The sequence below is a fragment of the Chelmon rostratus genome, chromosome 12 (assembly GCF_017976325.1).
Source record: "Chelmon rostratus isolate fCheRos1 chromosome 12, fCheRos1.pri, whole genome shotgun sequence".
In the NCBI taxonomy this organism is placed as follows: Eukaryota; Metazoa; Chordata; class Actinopteri; order Chaetodontiformes; family Chaetodontidae; genus Chelmon; species Chelmon rostratus.
This window is the reverse complement of record NC_055669.1, coordinates 12,315,996-12,342,238: the sequence shown is the minus strand read 5'-3', so window position 1 is coordinate 12,342,238 and position 26,243 is coordinate 12,315,996. Positions and strand designations below refer to the sequence as shown.

Genomic DNA, 26,243 nt, shown 5'->3' with positions numbered 1-26,243 from the left:
CGGTACTGGCCACTACCTGGAGCATCTCTGGGTCAGTTGAACGTGGCGGTGCTGTTTGGATTGTGTAGGAGCAGTGTGAACTGGCACTAGGGGGGGTGACTCTGGGACGCCGGAGTTCACTGCCTAACCTCCTGGAGGTGTAGTGGGACTAAGTAGGCGAAACACTGTTGAAGGGAGGTTTCCACCTGATGACCCCCAGAGACGTGTTAGGAATCACTGCTCTTTGGCAGGTATAGAGGCAGATTAGAGCTCCAAGGTTCTTCACTGAGAATGAATCCTCTTTTTGAGCACAAGTATCTTGTGTTTAAATTAACTGAATAGCGTAGAACTTCCTAATGCAGTCTTATGTAGTGATGTACAACAGACAAGGAAACTATGTGGTGCCTGTAAAGTATCTCTTGGCAAATGAGGCCTTTTTATAAATGTGGCCAAAGTCAACACTGCTGCAAGAGAGGCCTCTTTACAGCCGGAGAAGAGTGATTGGAAAGGTGGGAATATTGGACATCTTGTTTGTGTTTTTTTTTTTTTTTTTTAAAGCCAAGAACCAAAAACTCTTTTCTTCATTAAAAATTGCCATGGCATTGCAAGGCAATAGTTGGAAATATTTTTGGAAATGTGTCAGAAATATAAATAACTATAACACCACATTTACAATCTCGTGTTTTTCTGTGGCTGAGAAGTGAAATACTGATAGGCAACTGAATTGTGTCAGAAGGTTTGACGATGACAAGGCATGTGAAACTGATCCCACAGCCCAGAATCACAAATCACAATTTGCCTCAATCTGTGCAGCATGTGACACCCTCAGTCCTCAGAGCCTCGATTCAGATAAGGAAAAAAAAACTTTAAGTGGGGAAAAGGAAGAAGCCTCGGGGCAAGCAGCATAACAGCAATAGCATTCCTCTCCCAGGACAGATAACTTACAGTCTATAAATGCCTGTCATACAATAGATGTCGTGTACAGAATAGATAAGCAAAAAATCACATTATATACAAATGTAATGACAAAAATCCAACATAAGTGAAGAGTTCTCTGTGGAGAATGTCAGTCATCTAGGTCATGGTTATGCAAAGAGACTTGAATCAACCCTCTTTGGATAAGTGAAGAGTATGAATCCAGCTGTGGTTGTTGCCAGATAGGTAGGACCTGAGCCACACAGACAGACCACACAGACACAGAAGAAGCAGCACATCATTCACACAGATAGGAGACACAGACAAACACACAGTAGGAGAGGGAGACATGATGGCATCGGAAACTTCTTCTTGTCACATGTCGGCTCTCTAGTTCACGTCATGCTACCTGACAGTGCTCTCATGCGTAAACGTGTAAGGTTAATCTAGGTCTCTAGCCATAGCTACGAGTCTGGCTTAAAAGCAGTCACATTGCATATGTGCTCCCCAAAAAAATATAACTGCAAGACTGTAGTCAGAATTCTGCCATGAGATGGGTCTGTGGATCTAATCACACGTCCTATACCCAGTAAACAAAACTGCAGAAAGATGATAATGCCAAATACTCACAGAGCGCTCCTGAGCAGCATCAACTATTTTGTAGAATAGTGGTCCCTGGTGGCTGTTTTGCTGAAGTGCAAGGCTAACTATCCACTATTTAGCTTCCTTGTCCACCTCGAGATTTAGCAATTTACTAAACACAAGTGTGTATAATAAATATAGCATAACGCAAAGGATATGCTCTCACTGAATTAAAACACACGCCTCACAAAGAAACGTTGCTCCGCAGCACAGGGCACTCCAGTAAGTTTGCATTTCAAACAGATTGAACCGGTGTCTACAAATGTGTGCTAACGTTAGCTAAATTAGCAAACAAGGATAGCAGTTGCTAACGTTACAGCGCTAGTAGCTGCACGGAAGGGAGGCACGGATTTCTCTAACACGGAGGTTGCGAGGCACCGTCCGGTGGCGTAGCGTCAGATAGTTTTGTTTAAATTACCTTAATTGAAGGCTATGGTTTCCTCAAATAATGGGTTAACAGTTTTAACGTTAGATGTAGACAGTCTACCAACACACATTAGCATAACTAGCTAGCTAGTCAGTGCTAAAGTTAGCCGTGTGCATGAGCTGTAACTGGCTGCCTCTGTTAGCCGGCTAATTCGATGCTAAGTACCATTTCAACTGGCCATAGGAGCATGGACGTGGCTAGCTAACGTTAGCTGTTTTGATATACATTTTCTCTAATATTTTCCTCTTTTCAGGCAGTCATGTCGGGAGTTAAAAGGAAAATAGAAGGGAATGATCCCGATTATGAGGACATTTCGCTGGTCCAAAATAGTAAGAGAAACAAAGCTGTTGAACATAATGGTAAGTCCATGCTCTGAACACTTTAGACAGTACACCTGCTTTACATGTTGTGGCAACTAACAAGTAATTGTGGTCGAGTGATCCCGACTCTTTTAATATAAGTTCTTCCTGCTTTTTCAGCCCGAGAAGCAGCAGTACAGAAGATTGAAACCATCATCAGCGAGCAGTTTTCTTTGGAGATGAAGAACAAAGAGCATGAGATAGATGTGATAAGTCAGGTATCTGGATGATGCTGGAAATAGTTTTTTTCTTTTCAGTAAACCATATTTCACTTGTTTTGTGTCATTATTGCAAAAAAAATTGTGTTGGTACAGAAACTAACTTCTAGAATTATGTGGTACGTTTGCAGTATAAAGTAGAGCATTCCAGTTCATTGTTTTTCCATTATTTTTCAGCGACTCAATGAAGCCAGGAGGATGATGGACAAGCTAAGGGCATGCATAGTGGCCAATTACTATGCCAATGCTGGAATCACGAAGCTGCCAGAGGTAAATTCCCACATATTGATGGTCAGACAGCTGTCAGCAGCTCGAAGGCAGTCGGAGAGTACAGTAGCAGCAACCACCATTTCCTCTGTGTCCTAGCATGCTTCTAAGAGTGACCCTGCCGTGCTGAACCATCCAGCCATCCGCAAGTTTCTGGAGTCCCCATCCCGTTCCTCTTCCCCGCTCAACCAGGGCTCTGAGACTCCTTCTCTGGCCCACTCAGAGTCCGAGTCCCTCTCGCAGCAAGGAGAGGGAGCCGAGAGGGATGGAGAGGGAGCATGGAGAGAGGACGGCAGCAGGCAGGAGCGCAGACCTGGACGCAATACAGGCAAGGTGAGTTCAACTGATGAAGATGACAGGGTTGTTGATTATTTGGTGAATACAAAATGGGTATCAGCATTGATCTTGCATTTTTTTTTATCTTTCCATTATGTTCTCAATTATTTGTCATAGGATACATTTGGTGTCCCATTGTCCATTGGAGCAGAGCAGAGGGTGACGTACCACACTACTGGAAACGAGGCCTCTAGGCTCTATGCAAAGAAGACAATCGTAGTTGGAAATGTGTCCAAGTATGTAACCAGACTAAGCAAAAGCTTTACTCGTTCAGCTGTCTTTCTGACCTTTATGATTGAAAAAAGTTTTAGATCACAAATATTCCAAGTCAGATTGTTTGAGAACTTGAAATCATTACATCAAAGTTTGTATTTTCATCAGTCTCTCTGGCAAAATCTGTCCATATCACATATGTACCTTTTTTAACAACAATGAGCTGTTAAAAATAATGAGGTGTTGTTAGTCATGGATACTAACATCTTTTTAGTAGTCAGGTGTTTTGTCTTAGCTCTTCAGAAAAGATTTGAAAGATCTGACAGTAAGCCTATGAATGAGTTATAAGCCATACATTGACTTAAGCTTTTGGGCATGTAGTTACTCTAGAGGTGTTTTTGTATTCATGTAAACATCACAACCAATTGTGACAACTTAATAGTGGTAGACTTTTTGGCTGAAGTTGACTGTGCACTGAAGACCTGAGCCATATTTGGTTTTACTACGAGCAAAGTCTTGATGCAGTTTGAAATTGCCTTTTTACTTAATTTACTTTGCCCTGAGCCCGAGTTGATCCATATAACTGACAGTCCCTTGAGACTGTCTGATTCAGTATAATACTAAGCACACATTAATTCTAGGAAGCTGCCTTTACAAGGCTCGTGTATCTCATGCACACTAAATGTCTTTAGGGTACAGTGGGACGGTCATTTCTTATGAGCAGTACATAGTTATACTGTACATAAGAAGGCTTAAACCTGACACAGCAGTCATAGACGGTTAATAGAAGATAAATGGGATTAGATGAGTTGAAATTGACCTAGACTGTAGCTAATGTATCATTTAATGTATTTCGTTGTCTGGCAGATTTATAGTAAAGCTGTATTGAAGTGTGAAGTGGCTTATTTCTCTTGAAGTTTTATTCGTGTTGGTCTTACGCCACCTAATTACTGTATATAATCCCTTCCATTTACTGGTGCTAATTCTTTATTCCCTCTGGTTGTTTTTCCTCTTTATCCCTCACCTTCAGGTACATTCCCCCAGACAAGCGGGAAGAAAATGACCAGTCGACCCATAAGTGGATGGTGTATGTCAGGGGCTCCAGGAGGGAGCCCAGTATCGACCACTTTGTGAAGAAAGTCTGGTTCTTCTTGCATCCAAGCTACAAACCCAATGACCTTGTGGAAGTCAGGTTTGTGCTACACATTTTTGAATATGTTTTTCTACATATTTGAGACAGACAAAGTGTGTGTAAGCACTCCTCAGTCGTGCACACATTTTCTGATACAGGCAGGGCTCCTCTCATGTTCTAAAAATTAGCACTTAGGTGCTGTTTTATGTGGTTACCTCAGGCAACAATAGAAGTCAGAGACGGGGACAAACTTGTTCCGGAAAATTTGCCCTCACAGTGTTTTGTTGCCCATAGACACAATGTTTACTTCTAACCTTAAATTATTATTCTAGGTCAGTACTTTGCCCCACCTCTTTCCATGCTCTACTTGCCAAACTGAAGAAGGTAAGGAAAGAATTCTGGATGATAGCACCTGGAAGTGTAAAAGAAAGGCTTCATCATCGGGTGACATTTAATTCAGGACAACTTGTAGATCAGCCTTTGAGTGTAAAAACAGTTGATGAGCTGAACAGCTGATATTCACATTGTGTCACACGCCCTCAGCAGCAAAGGGAGGGAAAATCCTTTAATAAACATTGCCCCCTTGTGGATATTTGAATATGCAGCTCATCCAGCTTAGTCCTCATAAATCGTAGCTCAAAGTAAAACAAAAACCAAAAAAAAACTCTGTCTTTGAATGATACGCAGTCCAGCTAAATCCAGCCTGTGGCTAGTATTTATTCAAACTAAGAAAAGTTTTACTCATCATCCAGATTGTATACACACATCATTAGGTGGAGTCTGTGACATCATTTAGCACATGTGAGTCAGACTAGAAGTAACCATTAACATGATTAATAGTGGGCACACCTAAATCCTACACACAGTGTGCTCACTCAGAAAAACATGTGTTTGAGTGTTTGCCTCAGCCTAAGACACTGAGGTGTGTAGATTCATGTTGCACAGTCCCTTTACGAATCACTTAGAAGAACTTTTGGATTGGAATTCTGTAATTAAGATGTCTCATTTTAGATTTTATCCTCGAAAAGGATAAGCCTGTGGCTTCTGAATAAATCATCTCTTTCATCAGTCAGCAGTCTTATCCTGAGCTGTAGCCTCCTGGCTGTTTCAGCTGACAAGGCGCTCACGTTGCTGGAGCAGCCTCTCATAAGCCCCCACTGACTGACTCAAGTCTTCCTTCCCAGTGAACCCCACACAGACCCAGTGCTCTCTGCTGAGTCTCGACACAGCCTGAATGTTGATGAAGGGATGAATGAGAGGCAGGAAAAACACAAATGCGTCTGCCATGGGGTTTACTTGCATATACTCAACATAATGTGGATGCCCATGCCCTTGTCAGTGCAGGCAGTGAGATCAGTTCCTGTTATGTGAGGATGAAAACCTCAAGCTTCAAAGAGGGAGAGGAATAGAGCCCTTCAAGTCATTGATTTTAAGAGATTATTTACTCAGCCAGAGTCAGAAACCAGGGTGGAAGGTTTTTTTTCCTCCAGATTTGTACTTTGATGACGTTACATAAGGTTTTCTGAATGTGTCTGTTCTCAGTGAGCCTCCCTTTCATTTAACACGTCGTGGTTGGGGTGAGTTTCCTGTGAGGATCCAGATCCACTTCAAAGACCCTCGCAACAAGCGTATTGACATCATCCACCAACTAAAGGTTAGACCAGATCCTAGACCACATCATCACTCAGCTTGTTTTCCTTTTCAGACTTAGACACAGTAATTTTCCACACACAGTTTTAACTGGGCCTCTTATAGACGTCCTGATGAGTTTATGATGTCCTTTGTGTTTGTGATGGCCTCGCTATTAGCACTGGTAAATTGTAAATTAGATATTAATAATCATGTTTTGGTCTTTAAAGTTGCCTGCTTTGACCTACTTAACTGTTGTGGACACATTAAAATTAATTTAAACAATATAGGATTCAGAAAAGACAGAACCTAATAAGATCAAGATCGAGATTGTGTGAGAAAAATGTAAGCACCAGACAAGAAAATAAAATTGTAACATTAAAGCAAAAGAACATATCCAGCGTAGGGCCTTTTGGCATAGTTAGCAGCTACATTGCTGTAGGCAAACTGTGTGTTACAACTAGACCAAAAAACCTGAGGGGAATTTAAAGTTATTTTAGTCATCATTCTGAGCCAGCATCTACAGTTTATGGGACTTTCACAACTATTAATAATGACTAAAACTCAATTATATCGCTCCTTTATAACCTAAACTCCATAAAAGCCTTTTTTTTTTTACCTGTCTTTTCTGTTCCTACAGCTGGACAGAACATACACTGGGCTGCAGACACTTGGGGCAGAAACTGTAAGTTATAAATGCTCACTCTGTTTCCTGCAGTGACGTTTTTCTCAGAGCTTTACTCTGACGATGAGCTATTTTTGTTCCAGGTGGTTGATGTGGAGCTCCATAGGAACTCTCTTGGGGAGGACTACATCCCTCAGCCCTCTTCCTCCAAGGTGACTCACAGAGCTGCCAGCCCCATGATAGCTGCCTCCCTGACCCAAAGTTATGGACGCTCCAGTTCTCCCATCTCTCATGATCCCAATGTAGACAAAGGTACACACACAGAAACATTTATCCTTTCACACAAGATCACAAAAATGTGAGTGTCTTTAATTCAAAGCCTTGAACTAGATACATTTTTTTTTTCATCTGTAACTCATAAGTGAAAAACACTCTTCTGTTTCCCTCTAGGCTTCATAAAAGCAGAGACGGGGAGGTCTGCAGGTGGCCATAGCTCCAGCCTCACTGCTGGTGAACGCACCCCAACCCGACCCAAAGTCGGTGACAGGATCACTCTGGGTTCCCATGGTAACTCGGCCTTCCAGCCCATCACAGCAAGCTGTAAGATTGTCCCGCAGGGACATCCACCCAGCCCCGCTGAGTCTCCTGGGAAATCATTCCAGCCAATTACCATGAGTTGTAAAATAGTTTCAGGTAAATGTCTCCACCCGGTGGCCATTTCGCAGTGATTTTCATTTCTACACGCTGTTTTTTTCATAAATAATAATTTTGTGAAATTGGATTTTGTTTCTCAAATATCATAATTTTAACATCCTTTTCATTTGCTAATTTTGTTAAACAGCCTACTTAAAAAATAGAAAATTCAGATTTTATGTTATGTTTATGGTATGTAGGTAAAATGAGATTTTGCTTGATTTTTGCATACTTTGATCATTCACTGTAATTATTTCAAATGCAGTCATAGTTTGTAATATGCTGTACTGCTCAGAAGGGAGCAAGACCTCTCATGAGTTCCTCCAGGCACACATTTGCTGTTCTTTGCAAAAATTGTAAGAATGGTTTCTGTAGAAGGATGTTTTTCTAAATCTGCATCATGGATAAAGTAGTTTACTTTTGGCCAAATTTCTACAAATTCAATTAATGTCTACTTGACAGGCAGTGATGTGAGTGACAGAACTGGAAGGCTGGTGGCACTATGGCCACCAAGAGGGGAAGCAGTAGATGACATTAACATTTTCATATATCACATCATCATTTCTTATATATTCATATTGCAAAACGGGTGCATGATGTCTGGGAATCCCAAGCAAAGGAAGCACATTAGTTTTAATGTTGGCTTATAGAAAATATTTGTGGAATTTGATGGATTTGTACAAATTTTTCATTCACTCTTAGTTTAGCTTCCATCCAAAATCTGATTTGACAGGGTGTTTCCCAAAGCATTCATTGCATGAAGCTTTTTGCATGTTAATTTGTTGTTAATATCCTTAAGGAGAATTATTCATCTAATATCCCTTGCACTTCGCTTTCTCCCCCACAGGTTCTCCCATCTCCACCCCAAGCCACTCCCCGCTGCCTCGTACACCCACCACCTCCACCCCTGTCCACAGCAAGCAGAGCTCTTCGTCAGTGCTCAACAACCCTTATATCATTGTTGACAAGCCAGGCCAGGTGATCGGCATGGCTTCCTCATCCACCGCCTCCACAGGTACACCCACTCCTACTCTATGTCAAAGTGCTCCTTAAAATCGGAAGTCGACCTGCAGCGAAATCGAGAAGAAGTGTCTAAGCCGCCCACATAGATATAAAAATGGCTGTGAGGATTGTGCTCTATAGCTGAACAGATGATGAACAATACCCTTTAGACTCTTCCCCTTTCTCTATTTGGTACTTCTTGCTCATCATCTTTTACCTACTTGTACTTTGTTACCTAGCTCTGTACTTCCTACCTTCGTTTTTTTTTCTACGTCTCTCTCTTTTGTCCCTGTTTTGCACTCATAAAGTATGACGTGTGGTGAGCCAGCAGGATGGTTGCTGGATGATAGGTTGCCATGGTGACTGAGCTGCTGTGTTTCATTGCCAGATTAGGAAGATGAGACCCAATGTTCACATCAAGTTGTGTGTGTGTTTATGTGTGATGTTCCCCCAAAACCATGTGTGCAATTATCTGGAAAGATGATGTTTCACTGTCAGTGTGCACATCATACGTGCGTCATCCCGTCATGAAGCAGAGTCATCTTACCTCACCAAGGCTGTTGTATTTATTTTCTCACATCAGCAGCTTCAGTTCATATTCCACTTAGAAGCTCTTTCTCCTTGATTGCTCACACTCTCTCATCCACTCAGCCACTCCCACACTTCCTCCAAAAGTGCACAGCTCAACCAGATCTGTCAGCATGGCTGGAGTGCTATTAAGTGATGTTCTATCAAGCTGGATGAGGTTGATGTGGGCGTTGTGGCTGATTCACTTATCCTAGGATAAAAGAAATTTTAACATAAGGAACGAAACTTTACAGCTTCTCAGCTGTGTGAGTACACACTTCAGCACCCATGCTGAGTAACCCTGGCGTGAAACTGTCACCTCGCACCATGATGGCCTTGATGTCTGTGGAAGGGATGGCAGGATCTGCAGTGAGCCATCACCAGTACAGTCATCTCCTCCATGACTTATGTGTTTTTTTGCTGTAAATCACTTCACAGGAAGCCCCTCTGCCAAACAGTCTGCTGCTCAAGGCACTCGCTCTCCAGCGCCCAAAGTTCACACTGGCACCTTCCTGTCCTCAGGAGTGAAGGTGAGTCGGTCGAATCTTAATGGTGTCACCCATTAACAAAAACTCACATGAGTCTGAACATCTCTCTTATTTATTTAATGATTTTTGGGGGGCATTTGTGCCTTTGATGGTTTTTTGATAGTGACAGATAAAGAGGCAGGAAATGGGGGGAGAGAGAGGGGTACTTACATGCAACAAAGGTAGCCTGCTGCCAGAACCAGAAAAAGTTGCAACCATGCGACTGTGTAGCATGCGCTGTAACTGTTCGGCTACCAAGGCGCTCCTGAAGCATCTCTTTTTACTAATCTGTTCCCACCAATGTGAATATAGTCTACCCCTGTAGTATCTGTATCTTTAACAAAGCAGGATGGTATTAATAGTAGGCCAGGGTGCTATCTTCAGCGGATGTGAGTGCCTTGGCAAGCTATTTAAATGGGACATCACTCTGAAGATAGGAGTGGGTGCGGGGAGCTTTGCAGTGAAGAGAAATGCATGGTTTCTGTTTCACTCAGTTTCAATACCCTGCTGTAAAATCCTTCCACTCCCACATGCTCTTCATCCCATCATCGCCACTGAAGAATGAAACACAAATTCTCTTAAAATTTCTCTTTTATCACAGTGGTACTCTCATTGGCTCAGATTGTAGGCATCTGCTGTAGTACTAAAGACCAGGGCAGATGGGGATAGATGGGTAATATAAGAACTTCTCCTTGATGAATAAATGATGATGCTGATTATTAAAAATCTGCTTTAAACAACAGAACTCTTCTCACTACCCTGCTATCTGGAGCCTGTTGGAAAAAAAAGAAATAAGGTCAACTTAAATTTATGGTCAAAATAGATCATGTTAATCACTAAATTATGTGTTTTTAAATAGAGAGTAAACTTTACACCAATGAAAACAGCTGCAATATTTACAACCGGTTGTGGTTTGTGGAAGTCTGCCCTTCCTGTTTCATTCCCCTCCATGTGCGCTCACTTCTTGTGCAGGTTATTATCAAGCAGGAGCCAGGGGAAGTTTCAACACAGCAGCAGCAGATGGTTTCCACAGTAACCAGCCAGCAGCAACCTGCTGCTACACCAGCGCACCAGTTTGTCGCAGTGAAGGGAGGTCACATGATCTCCATGTCGTCCCAGAAACAGGCAGGAGGGGCCACAGGGGCCACAACTAGCAAGGTCAGTCTCTCATGCATATACCAACACACCCCTACACAGAAGCACATCAATTATTTACATGTTGTTGAAAAAACATTTACATGTGTTGTCGAAAGTTCGAGTCATTCAAAAACTGCATTCGGCACTTCTCTCATTTCTAGATGTTAGGCATTCCTGTTAGCTCAACGCTTCAGTCTGCAGTCAAACAGGTGGCGATCAGCAGTGGACAGATTCTGGTTGCCAAGGGTAACCCCTCTGTCTCCAAGGTGATGGGTGGGAAGCAGGTTTTGGCTCAGGGAGTTGCTAAAGCCATCGTCAGTGGAGCCGGTGGCATCTCTGGTCAGCAGGCTGCTGCCAAGGCGGCTGGTGGTTCAAGTGGCAAGAGTGGAGGTCAGAGTTCACACACATACAAGTACACATGATGCAGAGGGTCATGTGACACTAAGGAGCACAAGTCATTGTACAGTTATTATAATAACAGATTTGAATTCCATAGCAAATGAAATCGGATATGCACATCGTAGTTGTACATTTTAGTCACTAATGCGTAGGGTTGGGCGATCATTAAAATGTTCCAACCGGCCACTGTCAGCTCAACAAATGGCGATGGCTTGTATTTTTGTTAGAGTGTGAATAGAAAAATGCAACTGTACACCATCTGAATTCAAGTTTCTATCTTTCACCAAACTGAGACTAGCTTAATTACTTTGTAATTAGCTAATTACTAATCATAACTTTAAACTCAGTAGAAACTAAGTGACTCATCAAAACCGTTGCGGTTAGTCTTTCCACTCTTCCATTTGGTTGGGTCAAAATAAACCCTCAGTTCAGTTAAATGTGAAATATTGTGGCTCTACACGCTGTTTTCCCTCTCACTGCTGTTGCTGATCTCTTTGTGCTACTGGGTTAGCTCACCGAATGAGAGTCTGCAACTAAGCAGCGGCACTCATTCCTCTGAGGCGGACCATTAATTAGCCAAACAAAATGACAAAAATCACCCAAAAAACAAACAACTGGTGATGGACTCAGCCAATCAGCTATTAGCTGATATATTTGTCCAATCACCCAACCCGACTATTGTGTTACTAATTATTAGGAAAAACAATTTTATGACCCAAAGGCAAAGTCTGTCGTGTACATAAGCTTGTACTTGGACTGAAATGTTCAGGATTTTCAGGTTTAGCGAAGGAAAAATATATTGATATTGTATATTAAGATCAATTTCTTTTTCCAAAATTTGCTGTACAAGTTCAGTGGTGGGTAAATGTTTTTGTTTTTTTGTTCTTTGTTTTCTTTTTGTGCGTGTCTTTAGTGATGGCTACTCTTCAGCTTCCAGCCAACAACCTGGCCAATCTGGCCAATTTGCCTCCAGGCACCAAGCTCTACCTGACCACCAACAGCAAGAACCCCTCAGGGAAGGGCAAGCTGCTTCTCATCCCACAGGGAGCTATCCTCCGAGCCTCCAGCGCAAGTGAGACATGCTACATCCTGGATTCATCTTTTTAAATACAGACATCGGCAAAAGAACTTGGTGTCGGCTAATAATTATTCAGCCATGCCCCGCTCCTTTCTTCATACAGAGTTTCAGTCACATACTTGACACACTCCTGTCAAGCTCATGGAGCTTCTCTGGCTGTTCGCAGTATTTTTATGGCTGCTAAACACATAACATGAGCCAGCAGATAACTAAGTTAAGTTAGACTTCCTGGAGACTTCAAGGGTCTGATGTTCTCTATCAGATACACCGTAGACAAACGGGTAAAAACTCACTGGCGAAGCAACATTAAGGCCACAAACAACCCCGTAACTCAAATATATATATATATATATACACACACACACATATACACAAGACTTTTAAAAAAGCATTGTCTTCAATTTGTGCCTATATAATGATTTAATGTTCAATTATATCATTTCTTAGCAGAAATGTAATAGCACATATTGCAAGGTTTGGTAAACTTGTTTCCTTGTGTGTGTCTAACATGGACAGATTGGTGGCCTTCAGAATGGTTTGGGACTAACTGAAACTAATACATGAGTGTGTAGGTGACTCAGTATCTGGGGTCAGTGTCCTGACCAAATGACTTTTTCCTCCATGCCTCAAGCTGTAGACAGCTGTATTAAAAATGTTGTTGCTCTCAGCTCATCATAAAGTTTGGGGAAAAGTAAGGAACCCACTTCTGAAATGACTTACAGATTTTGCCTGCTACAGTACCTTCTGGACAGTGAGTCAGTCCTAGTCATCTATTTCTTTCTGCAGTTTATTTAATGTGTACTGCGAGCTAGAATCCCTCACACTGCCCACTTCCTGTCAAATACAGAGATGTAGCAGCATCCTATGTTTGATCTAAAATACACATTTCACAGCAGTGAACCGGTCTCTGTATATCTCTGCTTCAGAATCATTTGTCTAAGTAAAATGTGCTTTTTCTTTTAAATTACTCAAAATAATAAATAGAAGACAATCTGTCATTTGGGATGAAGAATAACAGAATTGTTTATCAGATTTGAGACTGATGTCTATGTGGCTGTCTGTAATTTAGGTCAGCAGTCCCAGAGCAGCTCGTCGGCAGGCGCTGGGGGCTCTCAGACGTCCTCCTCCTCCTCCTCCTCTTCCAGCAGTCTGCCTTCGAACCTCTCCTACACGTCTTATATCCTTAAACAGACCCCACAGGTGGGTAGAAACGCATTTACACTACAGTATAAACAAACCTTATAGACACGCATACTCGAGTATTAAAAACATTCTCTTTGATGCCTTTTGTGTCGTTGTGGATTCTCATGTTTTGTTCATGGGAGCATTAGTATTTATTTGCTGGCATATTTTGAGCAGTGTTTGAAGAAGTCTGAAGGAAACTGAAGGTGCTTTCACATAAGCCATTTAATACTCATCACCACAGTTCCAAAAAAAAACAATTTCAGATTTTATTCCTGTATAGTGTGACAGGACTTGCATGCTCAGTCTGCAGAATGGGTTTCCTTCCCTCTGTGACTGTCAGATGTTTGTATTCTCATAGAGAGGTTCAGCTTGGTGTGTTCTTAATTACACACATTCATTTTAGCAACATTGATCCTGTAGCCAGCTTTAGAACAGTGCTGCATCTGCATTTAGTCAACAGGACATAACGAGGTTATCTGCAGTGGGTTTTCACGACAGTTGAAGTAAGAATCTGGGCTGTGCTTCCTCAAAATAATCAATCTTCAAGGTTAAGAGTTATATATAATGTGTTCTCCGTAACACATAAACAGCTAAAGGGCTAGTGTCCACACACACACACACACACACTCCAGTGAAGAGCTAATAGGATGATGAATTGATTCCAAAGAAGGCTATTTAAATGTTATGTAAGATATTAGACTACATAAGAGATGAAATAGTTGATTTAATAGATGTATTTTACAGGCTTAGAACCGTCCTTACACTTTTTGAAAATGTCCTGTGCAGCATAATTTGGGTTACATATTAATCTCAGTTAGGGTTACACTGGTTTAAAAAGGAACTGCACCTTGTTTGTTTACTATTTGTTAATGTTGTGTGGTTTACAAAGCTGATTAAATTCAGTGGCAGTGGAATTGTCATGGTCTGAGTTCAAAGTAATATGTTCCCTAACCTTGTTTATCCCTTTCACCCAGGGCACGTTTCTGGTTGGCCAGCCGGCACAGGGTTCAGGAAAGCAGGGAGGTTCCAGTTCAGCAGGTCATGCAGCATCATCTCCAGCAACTGTTACCCAGCAGGCCATCCGGGTGACAGCTGGACAGAAGGCGGCCATCTTGGCTCAGGTCAGTACAGGTATCAAGACTGAGGGCAGGACTTTACTGTATCCTCTACGGCAGGGGTGGGGGACATCTGGTCTGTGTAAGACTGCTTGATCCAGCCACAAGGTAACTCATGAACAAACCCCCCCCCCCAACAACTCAGAATTACAAAAAAAAATGTCTAGACAGCAAGTAGTAGAAAACCAGTGCTTCAAGTAGCATCATCGTCACTACCACCTGACATCAGATGCTTCGTCAAACACCAGAATCGCGCCAGAGGTTAGTGTGATATACGTTCAGTCATTTAGTCTAACCTTCAAAAGATGTTTTAAAAATTGAAATGGCTCTTAATATGAATAGTCTTCTGCTAATGGAGGCTGCTGTAGTTACTGCTGTTACGTTTGTGTCCCTTTACTGTTTCACAGGCACTAACAGCCCAGTTTTGATACAGTTTCAAGAACTGCCTGATATTAACTGTCTTATCTTTGGGCTTCAAATCACTAAGGATCTCCCAGGACAATGACCAGTACAGTTTTGAGATGCACATGAAGACCTCCTTTGGTGTTTGTCAGCACCTTTGTTCCTGTTGAACACCCCCAGCAGTCCTGTTTACTCTAATGACTGAAATATTGATTTGTCTTTTTTCTTGAACCTCGGTTTTTGTCACTGCTACTCACCACTTCTATTATAATCCATGGCTGCTGACCTCTCAGCTTTGACAGTTTGTGGCCCCATTATGCTTCCAGTTTGACACCACAGTTCTATATAATGTCGGGGTTTATAGGTTAAACTGATTGTGGAAGGGTTTATTTAAATCTGTCTTGGGCAGATGTTAATAGAAAGCAGTTTTTTTTTAATGTTGGGATGGTACCCTGTAGTGATCATAGGGAGGTCTTCTCTGATTCAGATTAGAACTAGTGATTATGCTTTTGGGGGAGATCAGAGTCAATAATTATGGCTAATTCACCTCATTCCTCAAATGCTGTTCTTACTTCCCTCTGTGAATAAACTTGATGAATTCTCTGATCTCAATTTTCCCTAGACAAAAAAAGCCAATTTCAGATGCCAATTTTAAGCAAGCTAATATTCCCTGTATGTTTCTGAGATAATCTGTGCTCTTTAAAACTCTATCTTTGACATGCTGCAGGATATATTGACCTGCAATTTCCACTGTTGCATGTCTAACATTATTTCTAATCCTTAGATTTATACCATAAATAAAACACTATAGAGAGTTAAATACTGTAAAATATTCCAGGTTGCTAGGGTAGCCTGGATTGAACTGTGTGGGTTTGTCAGAGTCTGGAAAGAAAATCCACTTTGGATTTTGTATTGATTTTCTGTGCTAATTAATTTTCTGCCACTTCACTTGCTTCCTTGCCAGTTTAAGTATATTAATATAGACTGCTGTGTTTTATTAGTGAGTGTTCGCTCTTACTGTCAGATCCTAAATTCATCTTGGTAATTTCTGTGACTGACAGGTGGTGGGCGGCTCCCAGGGTGCGCAGGTAAAGCTGTCCGACGGCTCTGTTAAGACAGTAACGGCGGCGGCGGCAGGCCACTTGTCCAAGCCGGGGACAACCACATTGAGGATGACAGGCGGAGTCATCACTGCCGCTAGCTCCACCCCCAGCTCTGTCAGCACTGCAGCAGCCGGCCAACAACAGGCCAGTTTCACAGCCCTCATGTTCTTCTGTTTTATGCTACCTGACAGCTGGGTTGAAATTACTTGTAAAAAAGGAACAAACAGCAGTTACATTAAAAATGGATTTGAAGTATTACTGTTATGTTTACAAGCTGGTTATTTGGGTTTGCTGTGTCCCAGATTGCCTAACTAGTTACATTTCCACCAAATACAGTTTAATATGAAAATTTTATTTTATATTGGTTTTAGTGTTTTTGTGACTTGAGGATTATTTTCATGGTGGAGTTAGCTGCTTTCCAGTTGATGAATTTTCATTGCTTTTATGCTTTTGTGCCAGTGTGATAAAAGTTCTGCTGATTTGCCACTGCAGTATGAATAGATGGAAAGCAAGTATGAGTGCAGGAGCTAGGTCAGTCTTGTATTTGCCCGTGAGAGAGTTTCGATGGTGTGTGAAGAGAGCTAAGCAGTGGTCTGTGTTTGGGTGATTACAGCTTTAGAGTCAGTGGCCCGGCCTCATTAACTTGAGAAATGGAAACACACAAGAAAGCTTCCTAGAGGCTCCAACCCGCAAAAACAAATATGCATACAGTATGTGACAGAAGAAAAAACACACTGTTGATGCAAAAACAAAATACATCACTGCTTTTCCAAAACTGGAAAAGCCCTTTCAAGGCTGTTAATTGAATTATGAGGACTCTCTGTGAGAGAAATGTGCTCTTTTGTCTTTGAGAATTCCATAAAATCAGTGACCTGGTCAGCGTGTCTCGCTCTGGGAGTTGAGCGGCACTGGAAAACAAACGTTATCAGAGCAAAGAAAAGACAGTTAACACTAACTCTAAAGTTTGAATATGCCAGCACTCCTTTTTTTTTTCTAAACACCAATGTGTATGTTTAAATGGATTTGTCACATAGCTAATTGTCATATCACTGTCATATGACTGCAGAAGAGGTGAGATGCATTGTCCCATAAAATGTTTTGGAAATGAAAATTGTCACTCACATTTATTTGGGTGTTTTCAAATGAATTCATAAAATAGATCATTGTAGTTTGTCTATGTTGTTGCATGAAAACATGCTATGCGTGCTATGGTATCAGTAAGTTAAAACTCTGGCAAGAATCCTTGATTTTGGTGTGCTTAGTTGACCGACATACACTCTGAAAGAGAGCAAAATGACAGTGTTTCTGTGTATTTGCTGATTAACAGCTGTGTTTCTGTGTGCTCCCTGCAGGCTGGCGATGCTGGGAAGTCTGCCTCTCAGCACCACTCGCTCCTGGTGGCAGCCAACCAAGCAGCAGTAATCAGTGCCGCTAAGAGTGCCAGTGCTGCAGCTGGAGGCAGCCTGTCAAAGACAGCTGTGGCCACCTTGGTCAAGGGAGCTGGCAGCTCTGCCACATTGACAAAAAGTGCTGCGGGTTCAACTGGAGCCGTGGTAACAGTTGCCAAAGGCATTACCAATATGCCTGTCATCAGCATGTCAAAGGGTGCAGGGGTGGGCACTGTGGTCGGTGTGTCGAAAAGCAGCAGCACTTCATTGGTCACCGCAGCCTCATTAGTCAGTGGAGTGGCAGCAGGAGGAGGGAAGACGGGTGCTCTCTCAGGTATGCATCACCTTGTTATCACCTGGTTTGTGTGTGTCTACAAGATTAATAATTTGAACAAATCTGGTACTGGTCCAACCTCAAATTGCTCTTCGTCTGGAATGTATTGTGCTTCGTCTCCAGGTATGCTGAAGATCCACTCTGGAGGTTCCAGCTCCCAGCAGACAGTCTTAACCATCCCTGCCAACCAGCTGAAGCAGCTGGGGGTTGGCACTGGGTCTGGAGGGCTGCAGACCATACTCATGCCTGTTGGGAAGGGTAAGCATGCCTGAGACAACCCACTGATGCACTCGGCTCACATAACAGTCAGCCTCATCACTTGTTCATATGAAGAGTCTTTTATAACCTAAGTCTACTTTCCAGCTAGAAAAATGGTGTAATTGACCTCAAAAGCATAAACCACTCCTGAAAGTAGACAAAAAGGCCGTAGCAAAGGGCGTTTGAATAAAACATGAAGCAGTATTGACTTTGATTGCTTTGTGGTTTTGCCGCATCTTCTCCAACAAGTTTCTGAAGAACAAATGTTGAAATAAAGTATGATGTTCTCTCTCAGATGATTTTAAAAGAGGCAGACTAAAGTAGCTAACAGCAACATTATCCATTTGTCTGTCTTGAATTGAGTTTATTTAGTTAACACATAAAACTACATGGGGTGAAATGTGTTAGATGGATGCTCAAACACGTTATAGATTCTCCTCTCTGTGCAGTAAACCATCTTCCTCCCCTCTCATTTTCCATCTTACTGTTAAGCCTATTTACCTAATGGGCCATTGATCCCTCTTGTATGTGTGTGTGTGTGTTTTTTTTCTTCTATGTATAGTAGTGTCTAAAGGCCCAGTCTCCAGTACTCCTTCCTCCTCCTCCTCCTCCTCCTCTACCACCCCTGGAGCAGCTGGAGCTGGAGCCTCCCCAAGTCCTGCCAGCCAGTCGTCCCCCTCCCTTGCCCTGCCTCTGGCACAAGGTGAGAGGGGTCCATCTTCACTCTGCTCACTCTACTTTCACTCTTTCCCTCTTTTATTCGCAACCTCCATTTTCTTCCATTCTGTCATAATTTACTAGTGGCAAAACAAACTGAGTTTTGGCGCTGATACCAAAATGAAACTTTGATGGCTTGTTTTACCAAATAGCCTTTTAAACTAGTTTTACCTGAATTGAATATTTTACTCTCAAATGCATCAGTGTTGAATATAAAAGGCAAAGAAGAACTTCAACCTCAATTTCAGAGTGGATTTATCGAAATGAATCTTTCTCTCGTGTTTTATGTTTTGCCGCCACAGTGAAGACAGAGCCAGGTGCTGGCACAGCTGGTCCTTCCCCCCCGGTGACCGCTCCTGCCCCCACTTCTGTCCATGTTGCCTCTGCAGCCACCACAGTAAAGCAGGAGCAAGGGGCAGATAACTCTGCACACGACCTCATCAAGTAAGCGCAAGTCACGATGCTGCTTTAATGTACAACACGTTAACTGGTTCTTAGAAGGACAGATTATTCATTGTCTGTTAAAAGAAAAGATGCAAATGTGGAATCAGATTTTTGCAGACAGACACCGAGTCATCAGAATGTAGCAATGTTTTAATACATACATACATTTATTTTATTTTATTTAAGTGTTGAACTGACCTCAGTGAATAGTTTAACTTCATTTATCACATAGCTACCAGTATATTAATGGAGGGTTCCTGGAACTCTTTCTCTTCCTAGCAGCCATGTCAGTGAATCGTTTCTGGTAATACACCTCACACTTGTGGTTCCCTTCTCAGCACCGAGCACGTAGAGACGATGATGCAGCTGCTGACAGCCGTGGTGAAGAAATTCCCTTTGATCGTGCCAGATAAGAGTGAGGGATTTTGCCTTCCATTTGGTGTGCTTTAAACCAACTGCATATATTAAATGACACCGAAATCTAATGCGCTGGGGTTTGTCGAGTTGTTTAATTCTTTCTTGTTTGTTTAGCTGAAGACTCCCATCCATTCTGTGCCTCTTCAACCGAACAGTATTATTCCTGGAATATTGGCAAGCGGAGAGCATCAGAGGTGACTTTTTAATTTGTGTGTGTGTTTGTGCATAATGATGAATACTGTACTTTGTCTGTGCAGTAGAGTGATTATAAAGCCTCAGTGGAGTCTGTTGATAAGACAGTGGAAATCATTTTGTTGGGGGAAAAAAAAAACCAAAAATGGTTAAAAAAAATCTTACTATATTTCATGAAATAATGCAAATCAGAGCCGCAACAATAACAATCAGCAACTATTTTCATAATAGATTCATTGTTTTAAGTCAGTTGTGGGGATTAGGTGATTTTTTGAATATATTTGGGTTTTGGGGTGCTGGGCAACAAAACAAGACATTTGTAGACAACATGTTGGGCTTTAGGAAATTGTGACCTTTTTTGTGGTCACCTATTTTCTGGCGGTCGGCTAGTTTAGCTGTAGTTTGGCACAGCTATGGTTTGTTATTGCGTATTCGTAGCCGACCGCCTCAGAGTTAGCCGTGTTGTGGCTGGTTGCTCGCAGCGCCCGGCGTTCGGTAATAACATCATCCACGTCAGAGGTAGTTGTCTAGACAATGTTGATAACATGCCACCACGGGCTCAGAGGGGAATAGCACCAGCATATCATAACAAAATATTGGAATATGAACGAGTTTCGCCGCAGATTATGCGTTATATAGAGGCTGGGCATGGATGCCCCGAGTACTCGCATTATACGGATATACGCGCTCTCCTCTTGGGCTAATTTCTTCAAAACATCCCCAAATGCCACCAAAGTTGTCTGGGTGAGTAAATGGGCATATTTAATGCTAGAAATAAGGTCCAGGTTGTAAAAAAACAAGCTATCCTTTAATATCTCACAATAACAGCAGCCACTTACTAGCAGTTGCTGCTCAGGTTGCAGGGTGAGGGCGTCTGTAATGTCAGTGATAATTTGCATTGTTTGCAGTTTTGTTGTCTGTGTAATCTGTCTTGGTGCCCGGTGCTGGACCCCTGACTCAGCACGCTTTCTGCTTGCCTCATGTCTTCCTATCTTTCTGGTCAGATGTGTATCTCTGTCTGGTTGTCTCCTCTCATCTCTTCAGAATGGGTTCATCAATAGCTCATACAGGCCAGCCCATGTCCTAGCTGTCTATTCTCATTCTTAACTAATATAAAAGGCTCTCAGATGAGCGCGGATGTGGGTATTTATATCTGGAGGTCACTAATTTACTTAGGGGACAAGCGACTCAAAGTACATCATTCGACAGTATGAGGACAGGGAACGATAGGCTGCAAGGTAGCCTATACTGGACTCGGTGCCCAAATTTATGCACATCAAGTCTTTACAATCACAAAATGATATTCTATGTCAAGCTGAGGATTGATGCCTAATGCAGTTTTACATAGTAGATTTTGGCGTGTTTCTGTGTAGCTTCAGCGAGCGGTGGCAGTAAAGCGGGTCGTCCAGGATGTGTTGGACCGCTCGCCCCGCCTGCAGGCCCTCACCCCCCCAAAGACCCGAGAGGTGGTGCAGTGGTGCCGGCAGAGGGGCTACACGCCACCTGATCTGGAGCCCCAACGCAAGAATGACGACGAGTCCATCGAGGACATCCTCACGCAGATCGACAACGAGCCCGGTGAGTTTGTCTCTGCTTTTGGTACATATCCCCTACGCAAGGATTATTTACTGTGGCTTGTGTTTGCGATTTCACAGTCTGCTCGTTTCTTCTTTCCAGCAGCTCAAAGTGGATCAATGTTTTCCCTTCAGTGTTGCATGTGTGGGTGTAGTTCTTCTGCAGTTACCAGTTGGTCCAGTAATATTTGCAGTCCAGTAGTGTGTGAGGGCGGCCGGTGTGCAGCCTCAATGTTTTTGTTCGGCCGTGTCGTTTTATTCATAGTTCTCATTAATTCTGTCTTTTGTCGCTAAAGGGTGAGAGACAAGGCTGCTGAGCTGATGAGTCACACGCTCGCTTGAGCCAGACAAAATCATCATCTGTGATTGTGTCCTCTTCATCTCTCCTTCTTTCCCAGATATCTTGATTTATAATTGTCAGATTGTTTAACCGCTAAAATGAGCCCATCATTCACAGAAGCAAATCCCTCTGACATTCTCTCACCTTTCCTTATAAAAAAAAAAGCCACACGTGGAGCTGCTGAGTGAAACAATGATGCAGTTGCTGATGCAGTAGTTGCTGCTTGTGAAACAGTGTGTCAAATGTACATTTGAATGTGTCCACAGAGTGCCCTACGACGCTGAGTAGCTGCGAGGAGCTGGTGCTCCGGCTGGAGCAGATGCAAGCTCTGCTGAAGACTGAGCCAGAGGAGGCAGATGATGAAATAGTGGATATTGTCACCGTGACTCCTCCCTGCCAGAAACTAAAGGTCAAAGAGGAGGAGCAAGAGGCTGACGCGGAGCCCAAGTTCTTCCTGGGCCCCAGCGTGTCCGCCCAGTTTGTCAGCGAAACAGCTCAGCAGGTCAGCAGCCTCTCCGGGGTTTTTTGAAGTGGTAATGCAGGGAGTGTTGATGAATTCAACCAATAACATCCCGGTATTATGCCACTTTTAGAAACAAAATTTTTAACCAGAAGAAGCTGCACCACTTTCTCCATGTTTATATGATGATGACCCCTCTGTCTCTACCAGATTGGGGTCACCTTCCAGCCGGTCGAGGTGGAGAAGAATGTGTTCGCTCCAGTAGTGGAAGCCATGATCCTGAAGGTCAGTCAATATACAGGCCAGGAGAGGAAAAAAAAAAAGAGAAAAGTTGGCCATTCACAGTAGCTCACCATTACCTCAACATACCCTTGACTAGAATGATGAATATACAGTATGTATAGAATGTACACAACATTGCGTGTTTCACCTTGTACTGTACGAGAGAGTGGGTTTCTTTGTGACTAATGGTGTGTGTGTGTGTGTGTGTGTGTGTGTGTGTGTGTGTGTGTGTGTGTGTGTGTGTGTGTGTGTGTGTGTGTGTGTGTGTGTGTGTGTGTGTGTGTGTGCGTACACTGCAGGCTACTGAACAGTTTGCCAGTGACATCCTCAGAGAAGCTCTGGCTGGGGCCTACGCCAAATCCCCTCAGAACAGGTCAGCCTCAATTTTATTTTTTTTCTCTCTCTCTCTCTCACATGCAACCTGCTTAGTGCTCCATTTCTCACTTCATTTGTTATATCCAGGTCTGATTCAGACCAACAGTTTACTACTCAGATTATTCTCAATTTGTCCACTAGAAAAATCAATAATGAATGAATAGGTATTTCATAATAACTGCTTCAGAACATTATTGAACCACAGAATTTACAGCAGCTTAAATCGTTTGAGTAATGACAGGATAATGCTTTAGTTTGCTGCATTTGGTAGAACACTGTAGATTCAGCATCTGGGCTATTTGTTTTTAGCATGCGTTTAGTGATATTTAACATTTTTCTTATTGTCAAAAAATACCATGAAAACCAGCTATATTTGTGTATCCAAAGCTTAATTTATCTCATTCCTCAGTGCCACAGAGCTCCATTATTGTCCACTAACTATTAAAACACATCCCATTGCACTGGGCACCATCATCATTACAATAAATATGGGCACTCTAGTTTATTTTTAGTCAGTCCTACATACACTGTCCTACTGCTGTTGATACCTGACAGAGCACCCAATGTGTGTTCATCCGCAGCCGAAAGTAGTTCCAAATAAATTTACTGTTCACTCTTGTTTACAGTGTCCAGTTGTTTTTGGAAGAACTGTAGCCTTTTTGAAAAAATCTGGCATATATTCAAGAGCTTTCCTGTTGTTTTGTTAGACTTCAGTAGAAACAATGACATGGCTGAGTTGGAACATGGTAGGGAAGTTTGAAAGTATTGAGAGACAGACTTATTGATAGTTTGTTTTTTTTTTCTTTTTCTGGTATTTGTTGACAATAAGAAATACATGGAATAAACATCTGCCATCTTTAGTAACCATTTCCATGCAGAAAGCAAGGAGTTACACGTTTCTTTTTGTTTTTGTTTTTTGGGAACCAGTCATTATATGCTTTGGTTAAACACCAGTAGTTTCTACTGTCCTTGCATACTAGTGCGAGTATTTAGTGTGTTTTGTGCCATTTGCATGATGTAAGACAGTGAGCTGAACTGATATAACAGACCTCAGAATGCATTTATTCAGAGCTGAATATTCAACAAAACATTGCATGATCAAGTCATAAATATTCAGAAGCCTAGCAGTGATGTCCCAAGCAGGCTGAACTTTAACTCTGTAACACTGGGGTTCACAGGGCTCCAAAAGAGATCACAGCCATGAACATCCACCAGGCGGTCAGTAGCGTCCCCACCTGTGACTTCCTCACCAACACACACATGGGTTACCTGTCCAAGGACAACTGAGGCGTAACAGGAATGGCATTGACTTCTAAATGACACATACAAAGATGTGAGGACTGTCTGAACTGCTGGTTGTGATGGAGAGACTCTGTGAGCTGACAGCTCTGCTGTGTGAAGATTCACACCTGGATGTAGTCCTGTTGCCTCAGGTTGCGCAGTAATAACTAATGTACTGTATTCATTAACTTGGTCATAGAAGGGCTCAGCTTGCTTCTCGCAGCAGCGGAATAACAAATGTTTCTAATACTCTGGGTATATTGTAACATTTTAGTCCTAACGTATTGAGAGAAACGGCATTGTGGGACTCGTGTTATTCGATTTTGAGAGGCTGTCGTGCTCTCGCTTACCTCATAACAAGATTATTTTAATGATGAAGTGTTTGCAGCCAGACAGCCAGCTAGACATCAGGGAAATGAAGCCTGGGTGACTTACAGGGCTAAATGATAACATCAGACAGCTTCAGCCTGCTGTCACATCACCTGAACTGGAACAAGATTCAGTTCAGCAGCGGAGGTGAACCACAGCTTTACAGCAAGCTGGAAACACTAATCAACATCTGGGTATTAGAGTCTCTCGCCGTCGCGTTGATAGCGGTGTCTGGCGGGTACTCTGGGCAACGCAAACACAGAAAAGTGTCATTGCCATGGCAACAATGATCCGTCATTATGAACATCCTTTGATGTATTTCAGTGTTACCTGGCAGAGGTAATTATGGCCCTTGCAATACGGCTGTTTTCTAAGGCTCTTAGAAGAGGTAGCTGATTCATGTTTGTTACTTTTAAGTTGAGATCTTCATCACATCTGTTCCTTGTATTATGAATTCAAGAGCATCACTCAATATTTATCTTCTCTTCTTCATGAACCAGGTTTGATAGCCAGTTGAAAGTGCTTTTAAGTGTTCTGTTTTACAACCGTAATGTATCAATCATGTAATGTACACTGTGTATATGACCAATATGAAATAGATGGTGTTTTCAAATCCAGTTTTATTTTTTTATCTGTGAACTGTAATGCCCTCACAGTGGTGAGTGAGTGAGTGCGTGTGTGTGCATATGAATTTGTGTGGATAGTGGATGTAGTCATAACAAAACGGTAAAGAATTTGATGGGAGGTGAGTGCTCGTGTGTGTTTCGTCAGCTAAAGTCACGTTGGTAATTCTGTCTCTTGTGGAGCTTTGCGTTATGCTGATATGTGGACGAGTGTTTGGCCGGAGTGGTTGTGATGCCTGTTCAGCCAAATTAGTTTAGAAGACACCCAAATGTTGTATTTTATTGTTCCAGTGCAAACCAAAAAATATAATCAATATTCTTGTAATAAACAAAGAAAAGGTCTGGTTGAATTTTTCTCTTTTTTTTTTTAGATGAATGCAGTCAGGATAGATTGTCGGCTATGGACTGCAGTATCTCTTAACTAACTAGGGATAATTAAGTGGGCACCTGTTATACTCGAGAGTTGAAGGGCCAAGACATTTCTATGCTAATGCTCAGGCTTTGCTGTGAGCACTTGTCAAAAGAACTGTTTTCTACAACAGAAATAGTTCAATGAAAACTGCTAACAAGGTTTGTGGGTTCTCCAGAGAAGCAACATTATTTCTTGAAAGAGGCCGTGCAGGTGAATTCTGCTGTTCTGATGGAATATTTCGGCATTATGTTTATTGGGTTAGATGAGAACATCAATACCACTCACGTCTGTGCATCAAGTATGGTGCTGGAATTTAGATGCAATTTGCCATTGCTAATTATCTTAACATAAAGCAGCATGGAACCGGGGGGGATTGGCTTGTCTGGCTGTGAACAAAGATAAACAAAAAAGCTAGCCATCACCTCTACAGCTCACTAATTAAAGGGATTGGCTTAATACATACACAAACAAGTGTAAAAACAATTAGTGGTTTATGGGAAAATGAAAAATGCTGTAAGTAACTCTTGGCAGACAACAGCCAGGCCTGTATTTTCCATGTCATGTTAGTGAGTGAGGTGCTGTGAGGCTGATTCGTGAACTCTGGACAGAGGCAGGCCAGCTGTTTCCCCCTGCTGTAAGTGAAAACATAATGATGAATGTTATATTCCATTTCTGCCAACAGATCCCCCTAAATCCTACACACTAGACCTTTAAGTCTTTATGCTAAGCTAAGCTAACCACCTTCTTTCTTTTGCGCCAAGTCAGAGAGAGAGAGAGTCAACATCTAACTTCCAGAAAGAAAGCAAATGAGCATATTTAAGTTACTC

At 42.3% G+C, this 26,243-nt stretch overlaps 1 protein-coding gene across 4 annotated transcripts; it reads left to right on the top strand.

The window, feature by feature from the left end:
• The first annotated feature begins 1,601 nt into the window (after positions 1-1,601).
• On the top strand, positions 1,602-25,348 carry yeats2 (YEATS domain containing 2). Of its 4 annotated transcripts, none has more exons than XM_041948743.1 (30): positions 1,602-1,758; positions 2,217-2,322; positions 2,443-2,540; positions 2,718-2,810; positions 2,907-3,140; positions 3,261-3,379; positions 4,387-4,548; positions 6,031-6,142; positions 6,758-6,802; positions 6,886-7,054; positions 7,193-7,435; positions 8,283-8,450; positions 9,443-9,534; positions 10,504-10,689; positions 10,830-11,058; positions 11,981-12,139; positions 13,215-13,345; positions 14,305-14,451; positions 15,909-16,094; positions 17,303-17,672; positions 17,796-17,930; positions 18,496-18,633; positions 18,950-19,091; positions 19,430-19,506; positions 19,623-19,702; positions 21,074-21,278; positions 21,881-22,116; positions 22,285-22,359; positions 22,656-22,729; positions 23,910-25,348. In XM_041948743.1, exons 2-30 carry the CDS (start codon positions 2,223-2,225, stop codon positions 24,016-24,018), a joined length of 4,314 nt encoding a protein of 1,437 aa, XP_041804677.1. In that variant the 5' UTR covers positions 1,602-1,758; positions 2,217-2,222; the 3' UTR covers positions 24,019-25,348. The 4 variants fall into 4 exon arrangements, with proteins under 4 accessions (XP_041804677.1, XP_041804675.1, XP_041804678.1 ...); XM_041948741.1 differs by having other exon boundaries at positions 18,493-18,633; XM_041948744.1 differs by lacking the exon at positions 18,496-18,633.
• Positions 25,349-26,243: the final 895 nt, after the last annotated feature.